Genomic DNA, 22347 nt, shown 5'->3' with positions numbered 1-22347 from the left:
TGATATGAATGGAACACAAATGCTGACTAATTATATTCGCATGACCCACTTCATTGGCTCACAGAACAAGCTAGCAATGGTGGCATCTCTCAGGGATGGTCAAAAAAAAAAAAGACGCAGGTGGCGCAGTGGTTAGGGTGCAGTACTGCAGCTACTTCAGCTGACTGCTAGTTCAGCAGATCAGCGGATCAAATCTTACCGGCTCAAGGTTGACTCAGCCTTCCATCCTTCCGAGGTGGGTAAAATGAGGACCCAGATTGTTGGGGGCAATATGCTAGTTAGTATACTGTCTTTGGTGTAAGCCGCCCAGAGTCCTCGGAGAGTGGGCGGCATAGAAATATGAATAATAAAAATAAATAAAAATAAAGATGGCTTTTCAAGCTCCCTTCTGTAGATGGCGCTGTCTGGCAGCAACAGGTAGACTCCTTTCTAGGAGCAGCTGCTGTGGGTTGTTGGTTTATTTGAAATCCGTGGTCTACCCAGACAGCAAGATCCTTCTAGCAGCTACAACTGCAAAGCCAGGAACTGCACATCTTCCTTGCATGTAACTTTGGATCTTTTTTCAAAGGTGCTTTTTTCAGGAGGCAACTGGACTTTCTTGTTGTTGTTGTTGTTTTTTGAAGACGTTTCACTTCTCATCCAAGAAGCTTCTTCAGCTCTGACTGGATGGTGGGGAATGGAAGGATTTATATTCCTTGCAAACAGCTGGACATTTGCATCCTTATAGAGCAGTGTTTCTCAACCTTGGTAGCTTGAAGATGGGTGGACTTCAACTCCCAGAATCCCCCAGCCAGCGCTGCTGGCTGGGGGATTCTGGGAGTTGAAGTCCACCCATCTTCAAGCTACCAAGGTTGAGAAACACTGTTTTAGAGGGTCGTTGAAGCACTTGGAGGTTTATCTGTATCCTCAGGGTCACCTGAGTAGTACTCCTGGTAACACATGATGCACATGAAGAAAAAACCAGAAAGTCCAGTTAACCTCCAGAAAAAAACCCTTTAGGACAACCATGACTTGGATGACTGAGAATCTCTACATTTCTCACCACTGAACATGGACACTGAACTGGATGCAGCCCAATATTCAAGTCGATCAAAATTCTTCTGAACTTTGGAAGCCTGGAATGGTCCTTGGTGTGCTTCTTCAAAAATGTTTTATTTAGTACTGTGTTTCTCAACTTTGACAATGGGGGATCTTCAATCTTAGAATTCCCCAGCCAGCTATGCAGGCTGGAGAATTCTGGGAGTTGAAATCCACCCATCTTAAAGTTGCAAAGTTGGGAAACACTGTAAATCTGGAGTTTCGTGGCCAAGGGAATAAAATAAAATAAAAAGTTCTATTATTCTTTGAAGCTAAAATCGATTGCACAGATTCACCCAGCTTCGGTGACATCAACAAGCAATACACAAGCAGCTGTATTTGCTTACTATAAACAAACAGCATAATTTTGCAACACATATTTATGGTGGCTTGTAAATGAAAGCTTTTCAAGGGCACTTACTTAGTGTAAAAGGCTACAAATTTAAGTTCGTCTAGGTCTCCCCGAATAATCACATCATCAAATCCTTCTCCATGACCTAGAAAAGAAAAGCAATGTGTATATGTAGGAAGCATGAAGTTTCTTTTTCTTATTTTAATCTGCCATCTTGTTTCTTTAAAAAAAAAGCATTAAAATATATGTTATAAGAAACTAATTAAACTACACATGCATAAATACATTTATTTGGAATGAACTGCCCCCGGAAATATGTAAGATCTCCGACCTCCGGGTGTTTCGCTGCGCACTGAAGACCCTGTTGTTCCGCCAGGCCGGGCTATCAACATAATAATTTTAAATTGGGGTATTTTAAATTTCTGGGGTTTTAAATTGAGCCAAATCTATTTAATCATTTTAAATTTTTAATCGTTGTTTTGTCTTGTGTTTTTAAATAGGCTGTACACCACCCTGAGTCCTTCGGGAGAAGGGCGGTATAGAAATAAAATTATTATTATTATTATTATTATTATTATTATTATTATTATTATTATTATTATTATTATTATTATTATTATTGCATTTTGAAACAGACATTTTATAGCCTTGGTGGCGCAGCAGACTTAAGTGCTATTAAGTAACACCAGCTGCCTGCAATTACTACAAGTTCAAATCTCACCAGGCTCAAGGTTGACTCAGCCTTCCATCCTTTCGAGGTAGGTAAAATGAGGACCCGGTTTGTGAGGGCAATAAGCTGACTTTGTATAAAAAAAGAACACCACTTGGGGGGGGTGAAAGCCCTACTAAGCAGGTATATACAAAAGTATGAAGGTTATTGCTTAACGCATTGTAAGCCGCCCCGGAGAAGGGCGGCATATAAATCGAACCAATAAATAAATTTAAAAATGTATTTCACCACATTTTTATGGAGCACTGCATTGCAACATGGAAAAAACAAGGAGGATTTTGCTGCAAAGTGCAGGTGAGCCGACAAGATGAAGAATTAGCTCCCTTTTGGTCAAGAGTGGAGAAAAAGACATTTTAAGGCACTCTAAATTTTCTCCAGCCTTTCAAATCTGAGCTTAATTCCATAGCACGAATCACACACAGATACAAGACTTCTGCATTTCTTCCAAGCTTTGTAAGGATGAAACGTGATAACTGTGGATTTTGCCAAACTGCCTGAGTATATATATTTTTTATTTTATTTATCCAATATATATATGACCCCTCCACTTTAATGAGTGACTCTGGGCAGAAAGCAGAATAAAATAAAAACAATAACGAACATTACAAGATCTAAAATACAAAGTACCTGAGAACATCAAGCAACCCTCCACCTCCCCAAAACCAGAAAGGCAACCAAGAAGCAGGTCTCGGCGCACTCTCTAATCCTAAACTTTTCTTCCCTCACCTGCATAGCGAATGCTCTTGCCAAACATGGCGGTCCACAGGTAAGGGACGGTGCTGATTTCGGTCCCATAGGCCAGCATATTCAGTGCTGCTATGCGCCCTGGGATGCCATAGAGAAGCAATGGAATAGAGAATGGAATAGAGAAGTCAATCAGGCATATGAATTAGGACCCTTAAAGCACATCATTAGAGCGTTTGTTCATTATTTGAATGATGTAAGCCAGGGGTCGGCAACCCGCAGCTCTGGAGCCGCATGTGACTCTTTCATCCCTCTCTGGCAGCTTCCTGTCACTGGTCAGCTCCACAATTGATAGGTCTTTCGTGTCACTGCATTTTTGTATTTACCAGATGAGCTCATATTTTTGAACTGTCAGACTTTCCGTAGCCTGCCAAATTTCTTATCAGTAAGCTAACTACGCATGTCCGCATTCTTTCCTTCTCTTTCTTTGTTCTCCTGCCAGGAGAGGTCTGGCTGCAGAGAGGTGACCGGCAGGAACGTTGCCAAAATGTAATTATTTAGATAGTGAGATGTTTTATTTTCTTTATAACAAATAAATGAGTTTTTCTTAGAAAAAAATATATCTTCGGATTTATTTTCTTGCAAAAGTATACACAAGGAAAATGCCACGATCCACGTCTCTAAATCAAGGTGCGATTACCCAAAAGCAGAATGGGATTAATTAGCACCCTGACATTTCGGTTAGGCCAGGTAGAGGAAAAAGGATGCTATGCTAGAAGGAGATTCTATGGTGTGGGGACTTCCGGTCGGCTCCAGAATTGAACAGTGGTCTTCCAGTAAGGACTTTTGTGGCTCTTTTGAGTGTTTAAGGTTGTCAATCACTGGTGTAAGCCATTGTTTCTCAACTTTGGCAACTTTAAGATGGGTGGGATTCAACTCCCAGAATTCCCCAGCCTGGCTAGGGAATTCTGGGAGTTGAAGTCCACCCACCTTAAAGTTGAGAAACACTGGTGTAAGCCCTTGGAGGTTGCCTAGGTCAAAAAACAGACTGTGTTTATTGGCTCTCACACACTGCATTCAACAAATCCATCTTCTGAGACAAGAACACTGCAGGGACTCTAGCAGTGCCCTTTATTGTTGTGGGGTAAAGAAACAGCACCTTGGGAGCCTGTCCAACTTTCTCCCTGTCCCATACACAAAAACATAGCCATTTGGACAGTGATGGAATTCAATTTTTTTTATTACTGGTTCTGTGGGCATGGCATAGTGGGCGTGGCAGGGGAAGGATATTGCAAAATCCCCATTCCCTCCCCACTCCTGGGGGAAGGATATTGCAAAATCCCCATTCTCATCTCACTCTGGGGCCAGCCAGAGGTGATATTTGCCGGTTCGCCAAACTACTCAAAATTTCCGCTACCAGTTCTCCAGAACCTGTCAGAACCTGCTGAATTTCACCCCTGCATTTGGAGTGTCTTTCTCCTGCTTTCCTGCTTCTCAAAACTAAGTCTTCTGGAAATCCTCTCTTAACAGCTCACTCCTACCTTCCTTATCGCCAAGACCAGCTCTACACTTCTTCACAAACACAAAGTCTTAAGACTCCAGTAGGGAAAATCTAAAGATGTGTACCTAGGATGGGAGGTACTTCAGAGGACAGCAGGACATGGGGAAAGTCTCTGGGTATCCTAGTGGATCCCGATTTTGAACATGAGCCAGCAGACGGGCCTGGTGGCTCAGCAGACTGATAGCATTGTGATTAACACTAGCTGCCTGCAATTACTGCAGGGTTCGAATCTCGCCAAGGCTCAAGGTTGACTCAGCCTTCCATCCTTTCTAAGGTAGGTGAAATGAGGACCCAGTTGTGGGGGCAATAAGCTGACTTTGTATAAATATACAAAAGTATGAAGGCTATTGCTGAGCACATTGTAAGCCACCCTGAGTCTCCGGAGAAGGGCGGCATATAAATCAAATTAAAAAACAAACAAACAAAGTGTCCTGCAGCTGCAAACAAGAGAGACGCAATCCTAAGGGGCACCGAGAGAGATGCAAGATCAGGAAAAGTTGGTTGTAATGGCAGCCTTCTCTTTTTTTACACCCCACCCTGCTCTGCTGTTGCTGGAGGTGGATATGGGTGGCTTTATTATAATAATAATAACAGTAACAAGAGTTGGAAAGGACCTTGGAGGTCATCTAGTCCAACCCCCTGCTCACGCAGGAGACCCTGTACTAGGGATTCGAACTGCCGAACTGCTGACCTTTCTGATCGACAAGTTCAGTGTCTTAGCCATTGAGCCACCTAGTCAGGCTTTGTGTGTACATGTGATGCATACAAAAGTATGAAGGCTATTGCTTAACGCATTGTAAGCCACCCTGAGTCTCCGGAGAAGGACGGCATATAAATCAAACCAATAAATAAATAAATAAATAAATAAATAAATAAATAAATAAATAAATAAATAAATAAATAAATACATACATACATACATACATACATACATACATACATACATACATGAATAAATAAATAAATTTGCCCTGAATAAGGAGGAGCGAAGCAAGCTTTAAAACCAGAACAGAAGGGAGGTTTATTTATAGGGAAAATATGATTGGGGTAGGCGAAGCTGAACACCCAAGTAGGCCTGGGAAGGTTCTGGGGCTGGGAAGGGACCACAGAAGAGGTCCTGCAAGAGCAGGCAGGTGACCGAGATGGAGGAGATGCAAAATCCCCTCTCTCTATATACACCCCCACTGCTCCTTCTGCTCAGAAGGGGGGGGGGGAGAATCAGCATCATTGGATTCAGGCCTCTGCCTGCCCCCCCCCCATCCGCCCCCTGGATATCTTGCCTGCCCTAAACTACGTGGAAAAACCAAGACAGGCTGCACCGTTTGCTCAGGACTTCCCAGGACTTCCAAGGGGGAAACGGAGGCTTCTCTTCCACCAAAGAAGGCCACAACTGTACCCACCGTGCATGTGAGCCATCTGCCAGTGTGGAACGTTGGTCTTCTTGTGGTTCCTCAGCGCCAAAGGAAAGGCCACCGCGTCGCCCGCAGCGAAAACTCCTGGGATGTTGGTCTGCATCATCTGGAAGGGAGAGAAGAGCTCTGTTGGGAGGGGGAGGGGCGCCTTGCAAGGATGGGACAGGGAATGGTCCGTTGCAGGAGGAAAGAGGGAGGGAGGGAAGGAAGGAACGAAGGAAGGAAGGAAGGAAGGAGCAAAAGAAAGGAAAGAGGAAGGGAGAACCAACCTAACCAAGGAGAAACTAAACTTGGATGAGAAGCAAAACGTCTTCAAAGAAAAAACAAGAAAGTGTTATTTTTATTTCTTCTACATTGTGTTTTTATTTTCTGTAAGCGCCTAGAGTCACTGGGAGGGAGTAGGAGGCTATATAAATTTGAATGAATGAATGAATGAATGAATGAATGAATGAATGAATGAATGAATGGTGGTTCCCATCACCCACCTCCTCCCATTTATGACCTTGTTGCTGGTATCCTTACGATTTATATTGATATTGTTTCTTGATTGCTTATTTGTACCCTATGACTATCATTAAGTGTTGTACCTTATGATTCTTGATGAACGTATCTTTTCTTTTATGTACACTGAGAGCCTATGCACCAAAGACAAATTCCTTGTCCAATCACCCTTGACCAATAAAGAATTCTATTCTATTCTATTCTATTCTATTCTATTCTATTCTATTCTATTCTATTCTATTCTATTCTATTCTATTCTATTCTATTCTATTCTATTCTATTCTATTCTATTATGAATGAACTGGATGGATGGATGGATGGATGGATGGATGGATGGATGGATGGAATGAATGAATGGTTCAGTGCTTGGCTGACACCCTCCCTCCGCCTCCTCCCTGGCTGGCCTGTTTGGCAGCTTCTACGGTACCTTGTTCACCACGATGTAACCTTTGGAGTCCAGATGGACCCCGCTCTGCTTCAGAAAGCCGGTGGCTGGAGTGGCCCCTGCGCCAAAGAGAAGAGGGGCATTAGCAGTGGGAGGGATTCTTGGCCCCCAACCCCATTTATTAGAACCACGGAAAAGGCCATTACCAAATGCTAATGGCTCTTGACAACTCCATCTGCTTTATAAATCATAGAAGGATAGACCATCCATATAAACTGGAGATAATACAAGTTTAAGTCCCCATTACCAATTGGTGCTTTGTAATAAGTTTTTTTTTTTGTCTTCTTCCCTCCTTCTCCTATTTTCCTTCCAGGTTACAATTTTTTAGCTTGTAACTATCTTTAGGAGGTGGTTGTTCTTTAGTGGCCTGTAGAATAATCTGGCTTTTTTGGGGGAAAAGTGAATTAAAATTAAAATAAATAAGATAAAATACAGCATCTTTCTGCCCTGTTGCAGAGGCTGCCTTGCTGCCAAAGTTAAACACTTCTTGAACTCCCTCTCATCATGCCCTCACTTCCTTCTCACACTTTCTCATGGTTTCAGAAGACCCCGGATGAAATAATTATCCTTTGGCTATGCAAAGATTTCTCCAAGTGGTGCGGTGGCCTAGAGGTGGAGCTCTCGTCTCACAGTCAGAAGTGAGTTCGATCCTCGGTAGAGGCGGATATTTTTCTCTCTCTGGGCACAATGAGAATATATCTTCTGAACAAAACTCCACATTGATGACAGGAAGGGCATCCGGCCAGTAAAACATTCTGCTAGCTCCATTCAGTTGCCCAGACTCCACCCTTCAAGGGATTATGGGGTCATTAAAAGAAGAAGATGATGCAAGAATTTCTCTGTCGTAGATAAAACTTTACTTCTCTTTTTTTTCTTTTTTCTACAAATACAAGTGTTTTTCAGACAGCAAGTCAGAATTCCATGTGATTTTCTTGGCATCAAGATGGTGTTTTGCCTCTCTCTTCATCTCTGGTCTTCCTATCTAGTCTGTTGCCTCAATTTTTGTGAATGAGCTAATGTCAACTATAATCTCTCTTCTGACTCTCCTCACTGAGCCCTATGACTTACTTCAGGGACAATTTCCTTGGCAACCATAGAGAAGTACTTTGCCAGGGCCTCCTTTCCAGCTTAATCATCGTTCTAGAATCTCCAGATGGTCCCCCATCCAAAAATCTACAAATCTACAAAATGGCTTTTTTTCAAACTCAGCTAAGTACTGCCTCAGCTAAACTCAGCTAAATGCTACCTTAAATTAAATTAAAATCAGGGCTGTCATTGAGGGAAGCTCAAGGAAGGATCCCCAAAACACAGGAGCACTCAGGGACATCCCCAGGTGGTTATCCAAAAGCTCAAGATTGCCAAGAGCAACTGATCAAAGCATGTGTGATGGTCTCCCTTGGACGATTCCTCAGATTCTTTCTCGGAAGTCCTTCCTGGCATGTCAGGAACTGGGTTAATTAATGACTCTGAATGGCAGATTTACAGGAGGCTTCAGCTGGGGACAGCTTGCAGGAGTGGACAGTCAGTGAAGAGAAGGAGGAGCTGCCTTCCGTGATGGATCCAAGAGCACGCAGGGCAGAGAAAAGACAAGAGCCACAGAGATCTGCCAGATTACTCAGGAAGAGGCCCTGCCCATCTTGATGGGCTGCACCGGAAAACTATTTATCACAGCAGCCAGAGGGAGGCATTGCTGGGAACAACGTGTTGGGTTTATGCTTGTGTGTGTGTTTATTCCTCATGCTTCCTGCCTGCCTTGGAGACTCTGAACTTCTCTTGCCAAATGAGCTCTCGTGGATGTACTTTCAGTTTTGCCTGGTGGATTTAAGTTTGTTTGGTGGACTTACTTGTTGGAACAACTCTCTACTGTTTTATGGACTATTGGCCATGGTCTGGTGGACTAATCTTGGCTGCTTGTGGCTGGATTGATTTGGGACAGTTCTGAGGCCAGGTGAAGGGAACTGCTGGAGAACATCAATAAAACTCTCTATAAACCACACTTACGCGTGTGTGTGTGTGAGTGAGTGGGGCAGCACAGCATGTGACCCCTGTAGAGAGTGAGCTTAGATTGTACAGTCCTGGTGCCGTCTTGACCTTCTTGAGTCCCCCCCAGAGGACGCCCCCAAAGTACTCCAGCGACTTACCTATGCCAATCACGCAGACATCTGCCCGGAGTACTTTGCCACTCTTCAGCACTACCTCCTTCAGCTTTGGGGAAAGGTAAAATGCAATCAATTTTAAAAAATCAAATCTATTTCTTTGACACAGCCCTGCCTGTCTGTGAAGCCAGAAAGCAAGACATTGCTGGGTGGGAGAGGCTCCCCACCTCTCCTTGAGTGGGGGGATGTGGCCGGGCTGTTTCAAACAGAAATACAGTATCCTGGCCACCTTGCAAGCTCTGGCCAACTGAAAACAGCCACTTAGCTGAAATATTATAGGTTCTCCTGCTTGAGCAGGGGGCTGGACTAGAAGACCTCCAAGGTCCCTTGCAGCTCATTCATTCTGTTGTTCTATTATTGTTCGACCTCCCCAGTGGGGCTGTGCCTCTCTTCCTCGCCTGCCCAGATCCAAGGAAGTCACCGGCTGCCTTGCAAACTGCCTCCACAACTGTGGACTTCCTCACTCTGTACATGGGCAGAATCCTAAACTTTCAAAATGAGTCCAGCGGAGGGCTGGAGGACTTCTGGATCTTGGCTGCAAGAGCTGTGGCTGGATGGGGGTGGCAGTCATATCCGGAAGGGGCAAGTGCTAGGAGACAGATGAGGAAGGACCCTGTTCTCTTCTTGACATTCATACGGCCCACAGGTTGGGGATCCCTGCCCTGTACCATTTCAGACAGGTGGCTATTTTATTTTATTTTTATTTATTTGATTTGATTTCTATACCGCCCTACTCCCGAAGGACTCAGGGCGGTGCACAGCCAAACAATAAAACACATACATACAAAATTTAAAAGTAGAATAAAATCAAATTAAATAATTTTGGCCCCGACAAATTTAAAACCCCAAACTTTTAAAACCAATTTAAAATTGAATGTATAAAATACTAAAAGATATTTGAAAATTAAAAATCTTTTATAAAAGAGGGAGAAAATTAGGCCAGGTCCGCCTGGTGAAATAGTAAGGTCTTTAAAGCGCGGCGGAAGGTGCGCAGATCCGGGATCCTCCGTATCTCTGGGGGGAGCTCGTTCCAGATAGTAGGTGCCCCCACAGAGAAGGCTCTCCCCCTGGGGGCCGCCAGTCGGCATTGTTTGGCTGACGGCACCCGGAGGAGCCCCTCTCTATGGGAGCGTACCGGCCGGTGGGAGGCTATTGGTGGTAGTAGGCGGTCCCGCAAGTACCCAGGTCCTAGCCAATCTCTTCTTAAAAACCTCCAGTGATGAAGCACCTACAACCTCTGGAGGCAACTTCTGTTCCACTGATTCATTGTCCTCACTATTGATAAGTTTCTCCTTAATCTCTCCTTGGTTGGTTTCAGAGATGGGTTTCAGCAGGTTCTGACCAGTTCTGGAGAACCGGTAGAGGAAATTTTGAGTAGTTTGGAGAACCGGTAGTAAAAATTCTGATTGGCCCCGCCCCCATCTATTCTCTGCCTCTCAAGTCCCAGCTGATTGGGAGGAAATGGGGATTTTGCAGTATCCTTCCCCTGGAGTGGGGTAGGATACTTGGTACCACCAAGCCACACCCACAGAACCGGTAGTAAAAAATTTTGAAACCCTGGTTGGTTTCCATCCATTCCATCCATCCAACTCTACCTTGCCCTCCTGTTCCCGCAGTTCCGACACTTCGGTCTGCATGTAGAATTTCACTCGGTTGTTTTCAAACATCTGTCCGGGAGGAGAGGAAGGAGAGAGAAAAGGTTGAAAAACGTTCCTGTCAAAATAAGGTTCGACCCTCCCCAAATGCCCCCTCTGGGCAGCTGCCTTGCCTTCATGATGGCTCGCCCAACCTTCTCCCCAAAGGATTTCTTGAAGGGCACTTCTTCCAGCTCCACCACTGAGACCGAGTGAGCCTTCTCCGAAAGGTAGGCAGCCACCTCCATCCCTGCAAAACGCCAGAGGGAGCAGGAGGGTTAGGAAGCCACTGCAGGAAAGACCCAGGACAAGCTGAGAGCCTGCAGGTTGGTGCAGCGCAAAAGCAGAAGATCCAGCTGCTGAAACAGGTCAAGTTGGGCGAAACGAGGAAAAAACAACAGCTAAAAACAGAGGGAAAAGCCCCCCCCAAATTCTCCAACTTGGACACAGAGTTTAATTTGCAAGACATATTTAGCCTGTGTCCACACCAGTAGCGGGTTTCAATTTAGTTTACTACCGGTTTGCTCGTGCACAGAAGCATCCAGGCAGGTGGGCAGAGCCTCCCGGGGCGAACCGATAGCAACCCACCACTGGTCCACACACAGTACTAAACCATGGTTTCCTTAATCACGGTTTGTACAATAAACTACAAACAGCAGACTTGGCTTTGTGTTCTGTCCCCCTTCCTCACACAGGCAAACGTAATACCAAGCACGCCTGCCAATATTTTATTAGGTAAACAGATTAGAATTCTTGGCAGACCAAGGTTTTGGCAGCAAACTGCCGAATGCCTGCCAAGACCGTTTTCACTCCCATAAAGCAGAAGAGGACTTATCTTCAGTCCGTTCCAGGAGCAACAAATTATCCACGAGACAAGAGTTCAATCCATGTTCAGTCCAAAATATATCCAAGCCGAATTTCAGAGATCACGATGTGACTTTCAGGGTTTAACTTTGTCTGTCACAAGGCCTGAAGAGCAATCCCACCCACTTTTATTCCTGGTGGGGCATGGCTCCATGACTCAGCTCAATCTCTGGCCCTCCCACGCCTCTTCCGTTGCTGCGCACGCTTCTCCCTCCGACGCTGCCTGGGATCAAACCAGGATTCATCATCCTCACTCCTTATCAATGGGTGTTCCGATATGCCTTCCTCCTGGCACATCCCCGGCTGTTCCTCCTGGCCTTCGGATGGAACCTGAGGCATTGCCAGAAAGGAGGGTCCTGGAGAGGGAGGCCTTGTCAGTTCCTCCCCATCACCTTCTTCTTCCTCTGTTAGGACAGGCTCAGGAGTCGGGGTCACAACACGGACGGAGAAATGACGGAGACTCAAAGCTTCATCTGCTTGCAAATGGGACACTTTGAAATGGAGCAATTAGCAAGCAGATGAAGCTTCGTCTCCCTCTGGGCGAAACCAGGCAGAGGCAGAGGCATGGGTCGGGATGGGTGGAGGCAGGCAATCCCAACAATGCTGCCCACTCTGTCCCACCCTCTCTCGGCTTGCCTGCAGCCATGCCATGCAGGCACCTGCATAGGGTGTCAGGATCACCTGCCTCCCCTCTCCCCTGTGCCTCTGCCTCTGCCTGCTGCCGGTGCTGCTGCGCAACCCTCCCATGAGCCTCCCATGAGCCAGGCAGCCATGCAGCACATCCATATTGCCTGTCTCCCCCCACCCCTCTGCCTCCACACTCAGACTTATCTGCGCTGTGCCAAAGGGCCAGCGAGCTGCGGCTGCTGCCCCACACTGTCGGCCCCCATGTACTCGGTGCCTCTTGTGCTGCCCATGCCTATCCCCCCGGGCTTATTTGGGGGGGAGGCCCACCCCCAAAAATCAGGCTAGGGCTTATTTTCAGGGTGTGTTTTACTTTTGGGGAAACACGGTAGTAAACCGTGCTAAACTCAGATGAAACAAACCACATTATGAATCAGCTCAGCTTCCGAGGCCGTCTACGCAGCCTTTGCTCACCCAGGAAAGAGGCTCCCACCACTACGGCGTTTTTGCCAGTGGCCACTTTGACCACCCGGTTGGCATCTTCCACAGCACGGATGGTGAAGACGTTCTCCACTTCCTTGCCTTTGCAGCTGAGCGTTTTGGGTCTGGAAGGAGAGATAGGAGAGGTCAGGCCGAAGGATCCTCCAAAGGTCAAAGAAGGGCAGGTGGCATAACAAAGGGAGGAAGCCTCCTTATTCCTGGCCCAACTTCCAAAACTCCTTAGGCCAAGTTAGATTAGAAAAAGACTAGAATCCTGGCTACCCAATTTGAGTCAAATCCTTTGGTGATCTGAGAAAGAGAACTGCAGCTCCTGCCTTTTATCATTTTCATCCCTTTTATTATTAGGTACGTTTGCCGCCTTGAGTTATTTATAAAAATGTGGGATAAAAAAAATCTAAAATCTATATATAGTATATAAAAGCGAAAACCACTCATGCATTAATTACGAAATCTCCAGAACCATAAAGCCTACAAACTTGAAATTTGTCACTTATGTTCCTCCTGGCTTCTAAGTGCTCACTAAGAAAGGATTTTTCGAAATGACCATTAGAGCATTAGTATTTCCTATATTATTGGTTTTTTTTTAATTGAAAAAGTTTTCAAATACAAATTTTCCCCCCTTTTTTTCTTCCCCCCTCCTCCCTAACCCCCCCTCGCCACCCATCCCCCCCTGTGACTTCTTCACACCAAAAACCTAATTCATAACAGATTACATAATATTTTACCATCTCCTTACTCCCTCCTCTATATACTGACCCTTACTTACTAAAAATATTATTGATATTGTTACTTTCCCCTTTTACCATACATTTCAAAAAAAAAGCAGTCTACTATAACATTGTATGATAACTTCTAATTTAGCATAATATTATTATAACTCCCAATTTAGCAATAATCTGCCCTTTTTCTCCTCCCCGAAACTTATATCTATATATTATTACAACATTTCAAAGCAACCTTCCACTTTAAGACTATATAATAAATCCTACTTTAACGTTTATTCTTTGTGTATATTAATATAACATTTCAAAGCAGCCTTCCCCATAAATCCTAATTTAACATTTATTCAACTCTATCCATTTCCTCCACTCCCCTAAATATATCACTTAAACATCCCTTTTCTTAAACTAATCAATCAGTAAACTAACATATTTCCACCCACTTTCCTACAAAATTACCATGCACAACAATTCTTAATATCTTTAATCCACTGCCCACTCTGCTAAAAAAAAGACAATAACTTTAAATTTATAATCCATATAATATCTTCTTTGATGTCTTTCCACTGGATTGTTGAGTCCCTCATCCATAATTGGGTAACGTAGCATCCTGGTGCAACAGTTTGTTCAAAGTCTTCAGTCATCATCTGCCCCCATCAGTAATGAATATCCTCATATATATATAAAAGTAAAAACAACCACCCGAGTGACATTATGATTATATTCCATATAGTTGTAATTGTGGCTTTCATCAGGATTATTAATTCCCATCATCCTAATGGGTAACAACCAGATCTTCTGCATGCCCCAGCGTAGCTCTCTTGCCTTGTAGCTCAGGATAGTTATAATATATTTATCAATACAAGAAAGAAATCCAAAATAGATAATTCAAATCCAACAGTTTAAGGCTCTTTTCACATCCCAAAATTACGGCATTGCAGAGGTCTGTCACTGTCCTCAGGATGATATTAACCAATATTTCGCCTCCACTATCTTTTCACATATTCATTCATTTTTTTAAAATCACTGGCTTCACTGTTGCTTAATTTAGAAATTTCTGTTTTTGTGAGACCTATTTCTTTTTTTCTTTTCTTTTTGTGGGTTTAATTTCCATCCTGTTTTCCTTTCTACAAGTTGTATATCAACTGATCGGTTTTCGTTCTGCTTTATAAGTTGATCTTGTTGGTTTTGTTTTTGTATCTCATATTTCTTTTTTGCCAATTGTATGTCAGCTAATTGATTTCCATACTTGTCTTTGACTTGGTGAATCATCACGTTGAAATCAGATGCCACTTCTCTCATATTTGTAGATAATCCAGCTGGGGTATCTAGAGAATCCAAAGGCAATTTGTCTACCGCAACCTCTGTAATTCGATGTTTTCCCTTTATTTCCAACTCCTTCTGCTTATCCTGTATTGTGCCTATAGATGTTAAGTTCATTTTCAAAAATTTTTGATAAAATTCTTCCGCTTTTTCAACAGTATCTAATTGGTATCTTTCTCCTTGATATCTCAATATTATACCAACTGGGGCATCCCACCTAAATGAAATATTTCTGTTTTTTAACTCAGTCACCAGAAAACCAAATTTCTTCCTTTCCGTTAACATCTTGGGAGGGAGCTCTTTGTAGATCCATATCTTTCTTCCATACAATTGCAAAGTAGAATTGAAGGAATTTTGCACAATATTATTCCTAATTTCTTTATCTGTAAAATAAATCACCACATCTCTAGGCAATTGCCTTTGCTTTGCAATCCAGGAATTTATTCTGTAAACTCTGTCAATCCTACAAAACATTTCCTCAGGTTGAACCTTTAAAATCCCAGCCAGAATTTCAGAAGATATTTTCCTTAAATCATCTCTGTTATTTTCCTGCAAACCTCTCAGTCTGATCGCATATTCTGTAAAATTGTAATGCACCATTAGAACCTCTCTTTCAATCCGTTGTTGTAAATTTTCTGCATTACAAGTCTTTTGTTCAACCTCCATTTTAGGTTTTTCTTCTGAGCTATTGTCTTGAATGTTTGTCAAATCATTTTCAATTTTTTATATTTTATTGTCCAAATTGTCCTCAATTTCTTCCACTTTAGACTCTAATAAGTTAGTATTTTCATCCAATTTAATCATAAATTCTGCAAAGCCATTAGCCATTTTTATAATCTTTCGATCCAGAATATCAAACTTTAATTGCACTAATTCTTTAATTTCCTGCTTAAATTTTTCAAAGTTCTGATTCACAATCTCATCCCTTCTTACAATCTCCTCCAAAAGAAATTCAATTATATTAAAATCAGTTTTCTGAGACTGGAGCTTTAAAACTTGGTCACATAATTTGTTAATGGGGGAATCCCCCCCCATTGCTTGTTTGTCCAGCTTTAATGCCATATTTCAACACAGACAAACTATTTTTTAAAAAAAAGAAAAGAGGCAGCAGAGAAAAAAAAAACTTCTTTCCAACCAAGATCAATATCAGATCTCCAGGAAGAGAAAAACCACAAAAGTAGAGCTTTATTTTCAAGTGTAGCCAAAAGTATTTATTCAGCTACTTTGTATCTCAATAGGAAACGGAAGGACTCTCCCTTTCAGCCCCTTCTCCAGCCTCGGCAATTGCCCTTTTTAAAGATTCTTTTTTCCTTTTCCTTTTCCTTCTTCAATAATTGTTATAAAATAAGTGAGATACTTGCGATTCAGGGTCACAGGTCCAGCTCATATCCCTTCAAATGTAGCCAGGAGCATTTATTCTGCTACTTTGTGGCTTAATAAGAAACGGAAGGACTTTCTCTTTTCAGCTTCCCTGCTCCAGTTTCGGCAATCGCCATTTTAAAAGGGTCTTTTTTACTTTGTTGAATATCCTTTGCGAAATAAGTATTAATACTTGCAATTTAGGGTCACAGGTCCAGATCCAAATCTCATCATCTTTAGTTAATCTGTTAAATATCTTAAAAAGCTTGTCTTCGTAGCCTTGCTCTGCAAAAAGGCAGAGGTCTCCCAACGCCCGGAGCGGGCGGCGAGTGCTATAGGGAGCTTCCTCCGCCCGCCCCCAAGAGTAAAAAAAAAAACCCTGGGGGCTACGGAGAGCTCTACCTACACTCACCTGCTCTATCCCACATTTCCCTCCTGGAAATGGGGTTTTTCGAGCCGCCTTTGCGCTGTATAGGCGGCTCTTTACAGGCGAAGGGGCTGGCGGTCCCGAGGGACCGTCTGGTGGCTACGAAGAGCAAACCGGAAGCCTCCTATATTATTGTTAACACACTCTGATGCTAAGGAGTTGTACTCCCCCTCCCCACCTCAAAAGAAATCTGTTCCAAATGCAAAACACAAGCAGAGGAGTTTCACTTTCAGTTTTACTTTCACAGCAACAAGCAGCTTTACTACAGAACAGTTAAGCTAAGCCACGCCCAGCCTCCTTCCTGTCTCCTTGCTCACACAGCAAATACTGTTTGAGTTTCCAAACAGCCCTCAACTTTCTCACACACTGACTGGATGCTAGCCAGATGAATACTGATGGATGCTGCGGGCTGGGACATTCTATTCCCCCTCCCCCTCTGTTCCAACTGCCAGTTGCATTATATTAACACACTCTGATGCTACGGAGTTACACATTCTACATTAAGTTTCAGGCTGCAAGTGTCAATTTATCAAGCCCCAGCACATAGTTTCATAGCGAAGCACGGGCGTCCAGCTAGTTACTAAATGAAACTGTTCAGTCTCCTCCTGTCTTTTGGCCAGCATGCACCACTCTCATCCTACATGATCTAAAATGAATTAGGACGGCAAGCTGTTGTACTGGTTTATTGTTCTCACTGTTAGGAAATTTCTCTTTCGTTCTATGGAATTTCACCAAATTCCATAAAACTAATTTCAATTTCTAAGCCATGAAAACTTAGGCTGCAACCCACTGATTCATCTTGAAGATACCACAACATTCTCAGTCCATTTGTCAGTCCCAAATAACCAGATCCACCTGTGAAGAGTCCAATTAGCTCCTTTATTGCTCATGCCTATTACAGAGAAATCTTCTCAGATTTTGCATGCCGTCCTGTGCATACTTAAGGATTCCTGATTAATTCCCCACTTGACTCCTCCCCCTGGCTCAGCCAGTCTCTCTCCGACACATTTGGGGTGCAAAAATACCTTCCCCGTCTGAAAAACAAGACCTCAACACTTGGTGTAAAACCTTTTAGGGCCACTTACGTGTTTCCTGTTGCCAGCAGCAACTTATTGTACTCCATCTTAAACCCATCCTTGAAAATGGCCGTCTTGTTCTTCACATCCACTGCCGCCACCTGAAACAGTATGGAAAGGTCATTAACAGTAATTTCTTAGCTCTTCTTTCTTTTTTCCATCAGAGCAACACACACCTACAGAATTGTTGTGGCCTGTCAGCCGCCAGCCCCTCCAGCAGCTGAATCAGAGAAGGAGGAGGAGGAGGTGTGGGAGTCAGGGCCAGCATCAAGGCAGCCTGAGAGCTCTGAGGGGGAAGAGGGAATGGATGACTCTCCATCTGAGGGCTAATGGACAGATGGAGAGTCAATAGCCCCCAGGTCTGGAGGTGGCTGATGAGGAAGAGGAGGAACAGCTGGGTCCAGTGCCTGATGCGCAGAAGGCAGAGGAGAGGAGAGCAGTGGAAATCTGTGGGCCAGTCCTTAGGACGGAAGAGCCACCACCGCTAGCGAAACCCCATCCTAGCTCTGGCGATAAAAGGCAAGGGGCGGAGATGAATAGATGTGGCAGACAACTATTCATCTCCCAGCCGGACAGGCTTGTTAGCCTGCGGTGAGAGAGGAACTTTTTGCCGGGGCTGCTGGCTCTCCTCATAAAGGAATCTTTGAGTTCACTTCAGAGGGTTTGTCGTGTTCTGGGTCAGAACAAGAGTCCACACTGGGGACAGGCTTCAGGGAGCCAACCACACCCATCCAGAACCATTTTTGGAGATGAAACCAGGCCAGGTGATGTGACCTCCCTTCACAGGTCCTAGTTTGGTAGAGCAGCTCTCGAAAGGGTGGGTTAAACCAAACCATCTCTGGATTAATAACAAAGTCCTTTTTTTCAGTCCACACGGACTCTCCCTTTACACATCCCACAAAGAGAGCCAGGCCTTCTTTGAAGCTCCCCCCGCCCCCCACAGAGACAGACCCTCTCACCTGCATTTCAGTCAGGACCTCAATGTCATTCGTGCGGAAGAATTCTTTCGGACGCAGAGCGATCTGGTCAGCGTGGGAATCCATTGACTGAAAGCAGAAGTAAATTTTGTTCTTAGATACTCCTTAAAAGCCTTCCAGAGGTGTGCCAGGAGTTGAGAGTTGTAATCCCTGGAGGGTTTCACTAAGGAGGTGTAACTGTCTATGACAGGGCTGTCAAACTCGCAGCCCATGGGCCAGATGCGTCACGTGCTGGCCACACCCAGTTTAGCGAAGGGGGGAAAATTCGCGATACGCCAAGTGACGACACCATGATGACGCAGGTTTGACACCCCTGGTCTATGAGAATGAGCCACAGACTAGGGAACAATCTGCAGAAGGCATCTGCAGACCCCTCACATCCTGGACATAAACTATTTCAACTTTTTCCCTCACGATGCAGCTATAGGGCACTGCACGCCAAAACAGTTAGACGTAATGACGGTTTTTTCTCCCATGCCATCACACTGCTGAACACTTAATTCCCACTGTCTCATTTCCCAGGGGTCCCTAATCTCTGGGCTGCGGCCCACTAATGGGGCATGATGCATTCATTCACAAGACGAGTCCCAAATAGTTGTAAAGAGTCCTTCGGGATAAGGCTGATAATCACCCCCTTTATCTCCCTTGACACACTGCCAAAGACCACGGAGACATGGAGTCCAAAATCAAACAGAGCTTCAGACTTTAAACAGAATTAACAGAGTCCTCGTCCGAGCCTTCCCCAGACTCCAGGACTGGCCCATGTTTTTCCCCAACCTCCTCACTGTCCGACTCTGCTGCCAGCTCCTCAGGCTGCCGGCAGACCACAACAAGAGGCAGCTGAACCTGCAGAAGAAATGAGGGCATGGAAAACATCTCAGAAGGGATCCTCCCAAGTTTCTTGGACTGTAAAGGTGAGGAGGGAGATATGTGCTTTCAGGCTTGTAAGATGGTTGTCAGCCTTGTGAGGTAGTCCAGGCAAGAAGCACAACCAGAAGTACTAGCTCTTAACTTTATTGTCAGGTTACATTAACAGAATCTCTCTACCCCTCACCTTTACAGCCCAAGAAACTAGAGAGGGTCCCTTCTGAGACATTTTCCATGCCTTCATTTTGTCTGCGGGTTCAGCTGCCTCTTATCTGATTGTTGTCTAGTCTGTGGCTCTTCTTCCTGTCTCCCAAGGACATCCCATCATACCATTGAGAAGACTGCTTGAGGACAACCTGAGAGTCTTCTTCAGTCTTCCTGGAACCGAGTGAGCCTTGCAGAGAGAAAAACCCAGAGGGGGCTGCTGGGGCCTCGCAGGGGTTCAGGATAACCTCTAGCTAAGATTCCGTGCAGTTCAGAGAACCCCCAAATCCCACTCCTGGCTGGCCCCACCCTCCTGCCCCTCCCCTCCCAGGAGTCCCCATGTGGCCCGTTTTGGATGCACGTAAGTGCAGGGTGTGCGCAGAGGCACAGGGAGGGTGAAAAACGGGCCTACCGGAAGTTCGGGAAGGCTGGAGAGGGCATCTGGAGCCTGGGGAGGCCATTTTCGCCCTTCAGAGGCTCAAGGAAAGCCACCAGAGCCTGGGGAGGGCAAAAACGCCTTGCTAAAAATTTTGAGGCCCACCCCTGGACAGATCTATGTCAGTTTAGCTGTGGAGGGAGCATCATTTGGGCTGCTTGGCCTAAGCCACAATCAGTGGTGGGTTGTTCCTGGTTCAGTCCGGTTCTTGTGAACCAATAGTAAAAGCGGCGGGAGGGAGGCTCCACCCACCCGCCCAGATGTCATCATGGATGATCTGTGCATGCTCAGAAGTGCAAGCGCGCGCAGGTGCTCCCGTTGCGAACCGGTAGTAAAGGTAAGTAGAACCCACCCCTGGCCAAAACCACTAGAGATGGTGGTAGCTTCTAAATTAATTTGAGTCACTTTTAGGAGAAAGAGCAAAGGTTCAGTATTAACTCTGCCCTTAAATCCATGATTGACAAGTTACACGGACACCCACGAACTGCACAAAAAGAAATTGTGTTTCATTTCCAAGACAGCATCGCAACTCTCAGGGATAGGATGGAAAAGTGGACCATCCCACCCATTGCCCTCGAGGAAGTCTTGGAGAAATTCCTGGGTAGGCACCAACCTTGCTGAGCTTGGGCCTGTCGTAGGGCAAATGTCGATCGATTGTGCACATCACAATCCTGTCCGAGAAGCCCTCTTGGCGGAGAGTCTCTGCACACACCAGCCCAGCAGGACCTGCCAGAGAAAGCGACTGTTGGTGGAAGCAGCTGTCCATTTGCGGCTGAGAATTCCCCATTATGTCTTCTCCATCTTCCTCCCAGAGTAGCAATAGCAATAGCCCTTAGACTTATATACCGCTTCACAGTGTTTTATAGCAGGGGTCTCCAACCTTGGCAACTTCAAGCCTGGCGGATTTCAACTCCCAGAATTCCCCAGCCAGCTTTGCTGGCTGGGGAATTCTGGGAGTTGAAGTCTGCCAGGCTTAAAGTTGCCAAGGTTGGAGACCCCTGCTTTATAGCCCTTTCTAAGCGGTTTACAGAGTCAGCCTATAGACCCCCCAACAATCTGGGTCCTCATTTTACCCACCTCGGAAGGATGGAAGGCTGAGTCAACCTTGAGCCTGGTGAGATTCGAACTACCAAATCCACCCGAGGCTCCCAGGAAGTGGGAACGGTGCCGCTCCAGCACAGAGGCACCAATTGGGCTGGACAATTATTTGATTTGGAGGTTTGATCCCAAAACAGAAACCCCAAACTGAATGGGCTCTCCAGAATAAATGAGAAAGCTGATCTGAATAAACGAATAGGGGCTTCCACGATGGGATGTCCTTGTGAGTTTTTCCCACAATTCTCTGACAGTCTGGGCAAAACCAGATTCATTTTGGGCGTTTGAAGGCATGGGTGGACATCCCTGCTGCTTGAACCCCACAGTGGAGTCTCCAGGAGGACACCCATCCAAGCAGGGCTCTGACACCTCCCCCCCAAACTGAGACCTCCACCCTTGGACACTATCTCTCTCCACCAGCTGGTACCTGCCCCAATGATGAGCACATTGGTGCTACTGATGCTGTAGTTGCTCAGCGAGATGCATTTCGCCATCACCTTCGTCCGCTTCTGGGCTTGAAGAGCCTGGGGTGCAAGAAGGGGCCATGTCAACTCAGTCCCCAATTGAAGCATGCAGCATCCCAATCCCTACAACATCCCCAATCCCAATTCTCCTCCAACTAGGACCCAACCAGAGAGGTGGACTTCAACACGCAGAATTCTCATGCTAGTGGGAGAAATATGGAATTTGAAGGCACTCAGGCTGGGAAAGGCTGCTCTACACACAGTTAGTTAGTTAGTTAGTTAGTTAGTTAGTTAGTTAGTTAGTTAGTTGGCAGTGGGCAGAGAGGAAGGAAGGAAGGAAGGAAGGAAGGAAGGAAGGAAGGAAGGAAGGAAGGAAGGAAGGAAGGAAGGAAGGAAGGAAGGAAGGAAGGAAATAGCAATGATCCCATCCTCTCAGTTTTAATTGAATTTGGTTTTAATAGGGCTGTTTTTAATATTTTGGGCCGAAATTATTTAATTGTTTTTTAAATTGTTTTTAAATTTTATATGCAATGTTTTATCTTGGCTGAACACTGCCCTGAGTCCCGCAGGAGAAGGGCGGTATAGAAATAAAATTATAATAATAATAATAGCACTTAGACTTATACACCGCTTCACAGTGTTTTACAGTCCTTCTCTAAGTGCTTTACTCTAAGTGCCCCCAGCAATATGGGTCCTCGTTTTACGGACCTCAGAAGGATGGAAGGCTGAGTCAACTTTGAACCAGTCAGGATTGAACTCCTGGCAGTGGACAGAGTTTGCCTGCAATACTACATTCTAACCACTGCGCACCATGGAAGGAAGGAAGGAAGGAAGAAAGGAAGGAAGGAAGGAAGGAAGG

The 22347-nt window shown here is 45.0% G+C and overlaps 1 protein-coding gene across 2 annotated transcripts in view; it reads right to left on the bottom strand.

Annotated features, from left to right (window-relative positions):
- AIFM3 (AIF family member 3) overlaps positions 1-22347 on the bottom strand; it is a 47315-nt gene that overhangs the window by 10087 nt on the left and 14881 nt on the right. For both annotated transcript variants that reach the window (XM_070950862.1, XM_070950863.1), the window contains exons 6-17: positions 21452-21548; positions 20543-20655; positions 18405-18491; positions 17455-17546; positions 12515-12645; positions 10687-10802; positions 10514-10585; positions 8904-8967; positions 6745-6821; positions 5805-5922; positions 2886-2984; positions 1499-1574 (exon numbers count right to left, since the gene is read on the bottom strand). In XM_070950862.1, coding sequence (XP_070806963.1) covers positions 1499-1574; positions 2886-2984; positions 5805-5922; positions 6745-6821; positions 8904-8967; positions 10514-10585; positions 10687-10802; positions 12515-12645; positions 17455-17546; positions 18405-18491; positions 20543-20655; positions 21452-21548 — 1142 coding nt within the window. The remainder of the gene's footprint in view (positions 1-1498; positions 1575-2885; positions 2985-5804; positions 5923-6744; positions 6822-8903; positions 8968-10513; positions 10586-10686; positions 10803-12514; positions 12646-17454; positions 17547-18404; positions 18492-20542; positions 20656-21451; positions 21549-22347) is intronic.

This window comes from Pituophis catenifer, unplaced genomic scaffold (genome assembly GCF_029215685.1).
Source record: "Pituophis catenifer annectens isolate HBS135680 unplaced genomic scaffold, rPitCat1.0.hap2 SCAF_10, whole genome shotgun sequence".
NCBI lineage: Eukaryota > Metazoa > Chordata > Lepidosauria > Squamata > Colubridae > Pituophis > Pituophis catenifer.
Note: the sequence above shows the minus strand (reverse complement) of the source record. Positions and strands in the feature narration are given on the sequence as shown.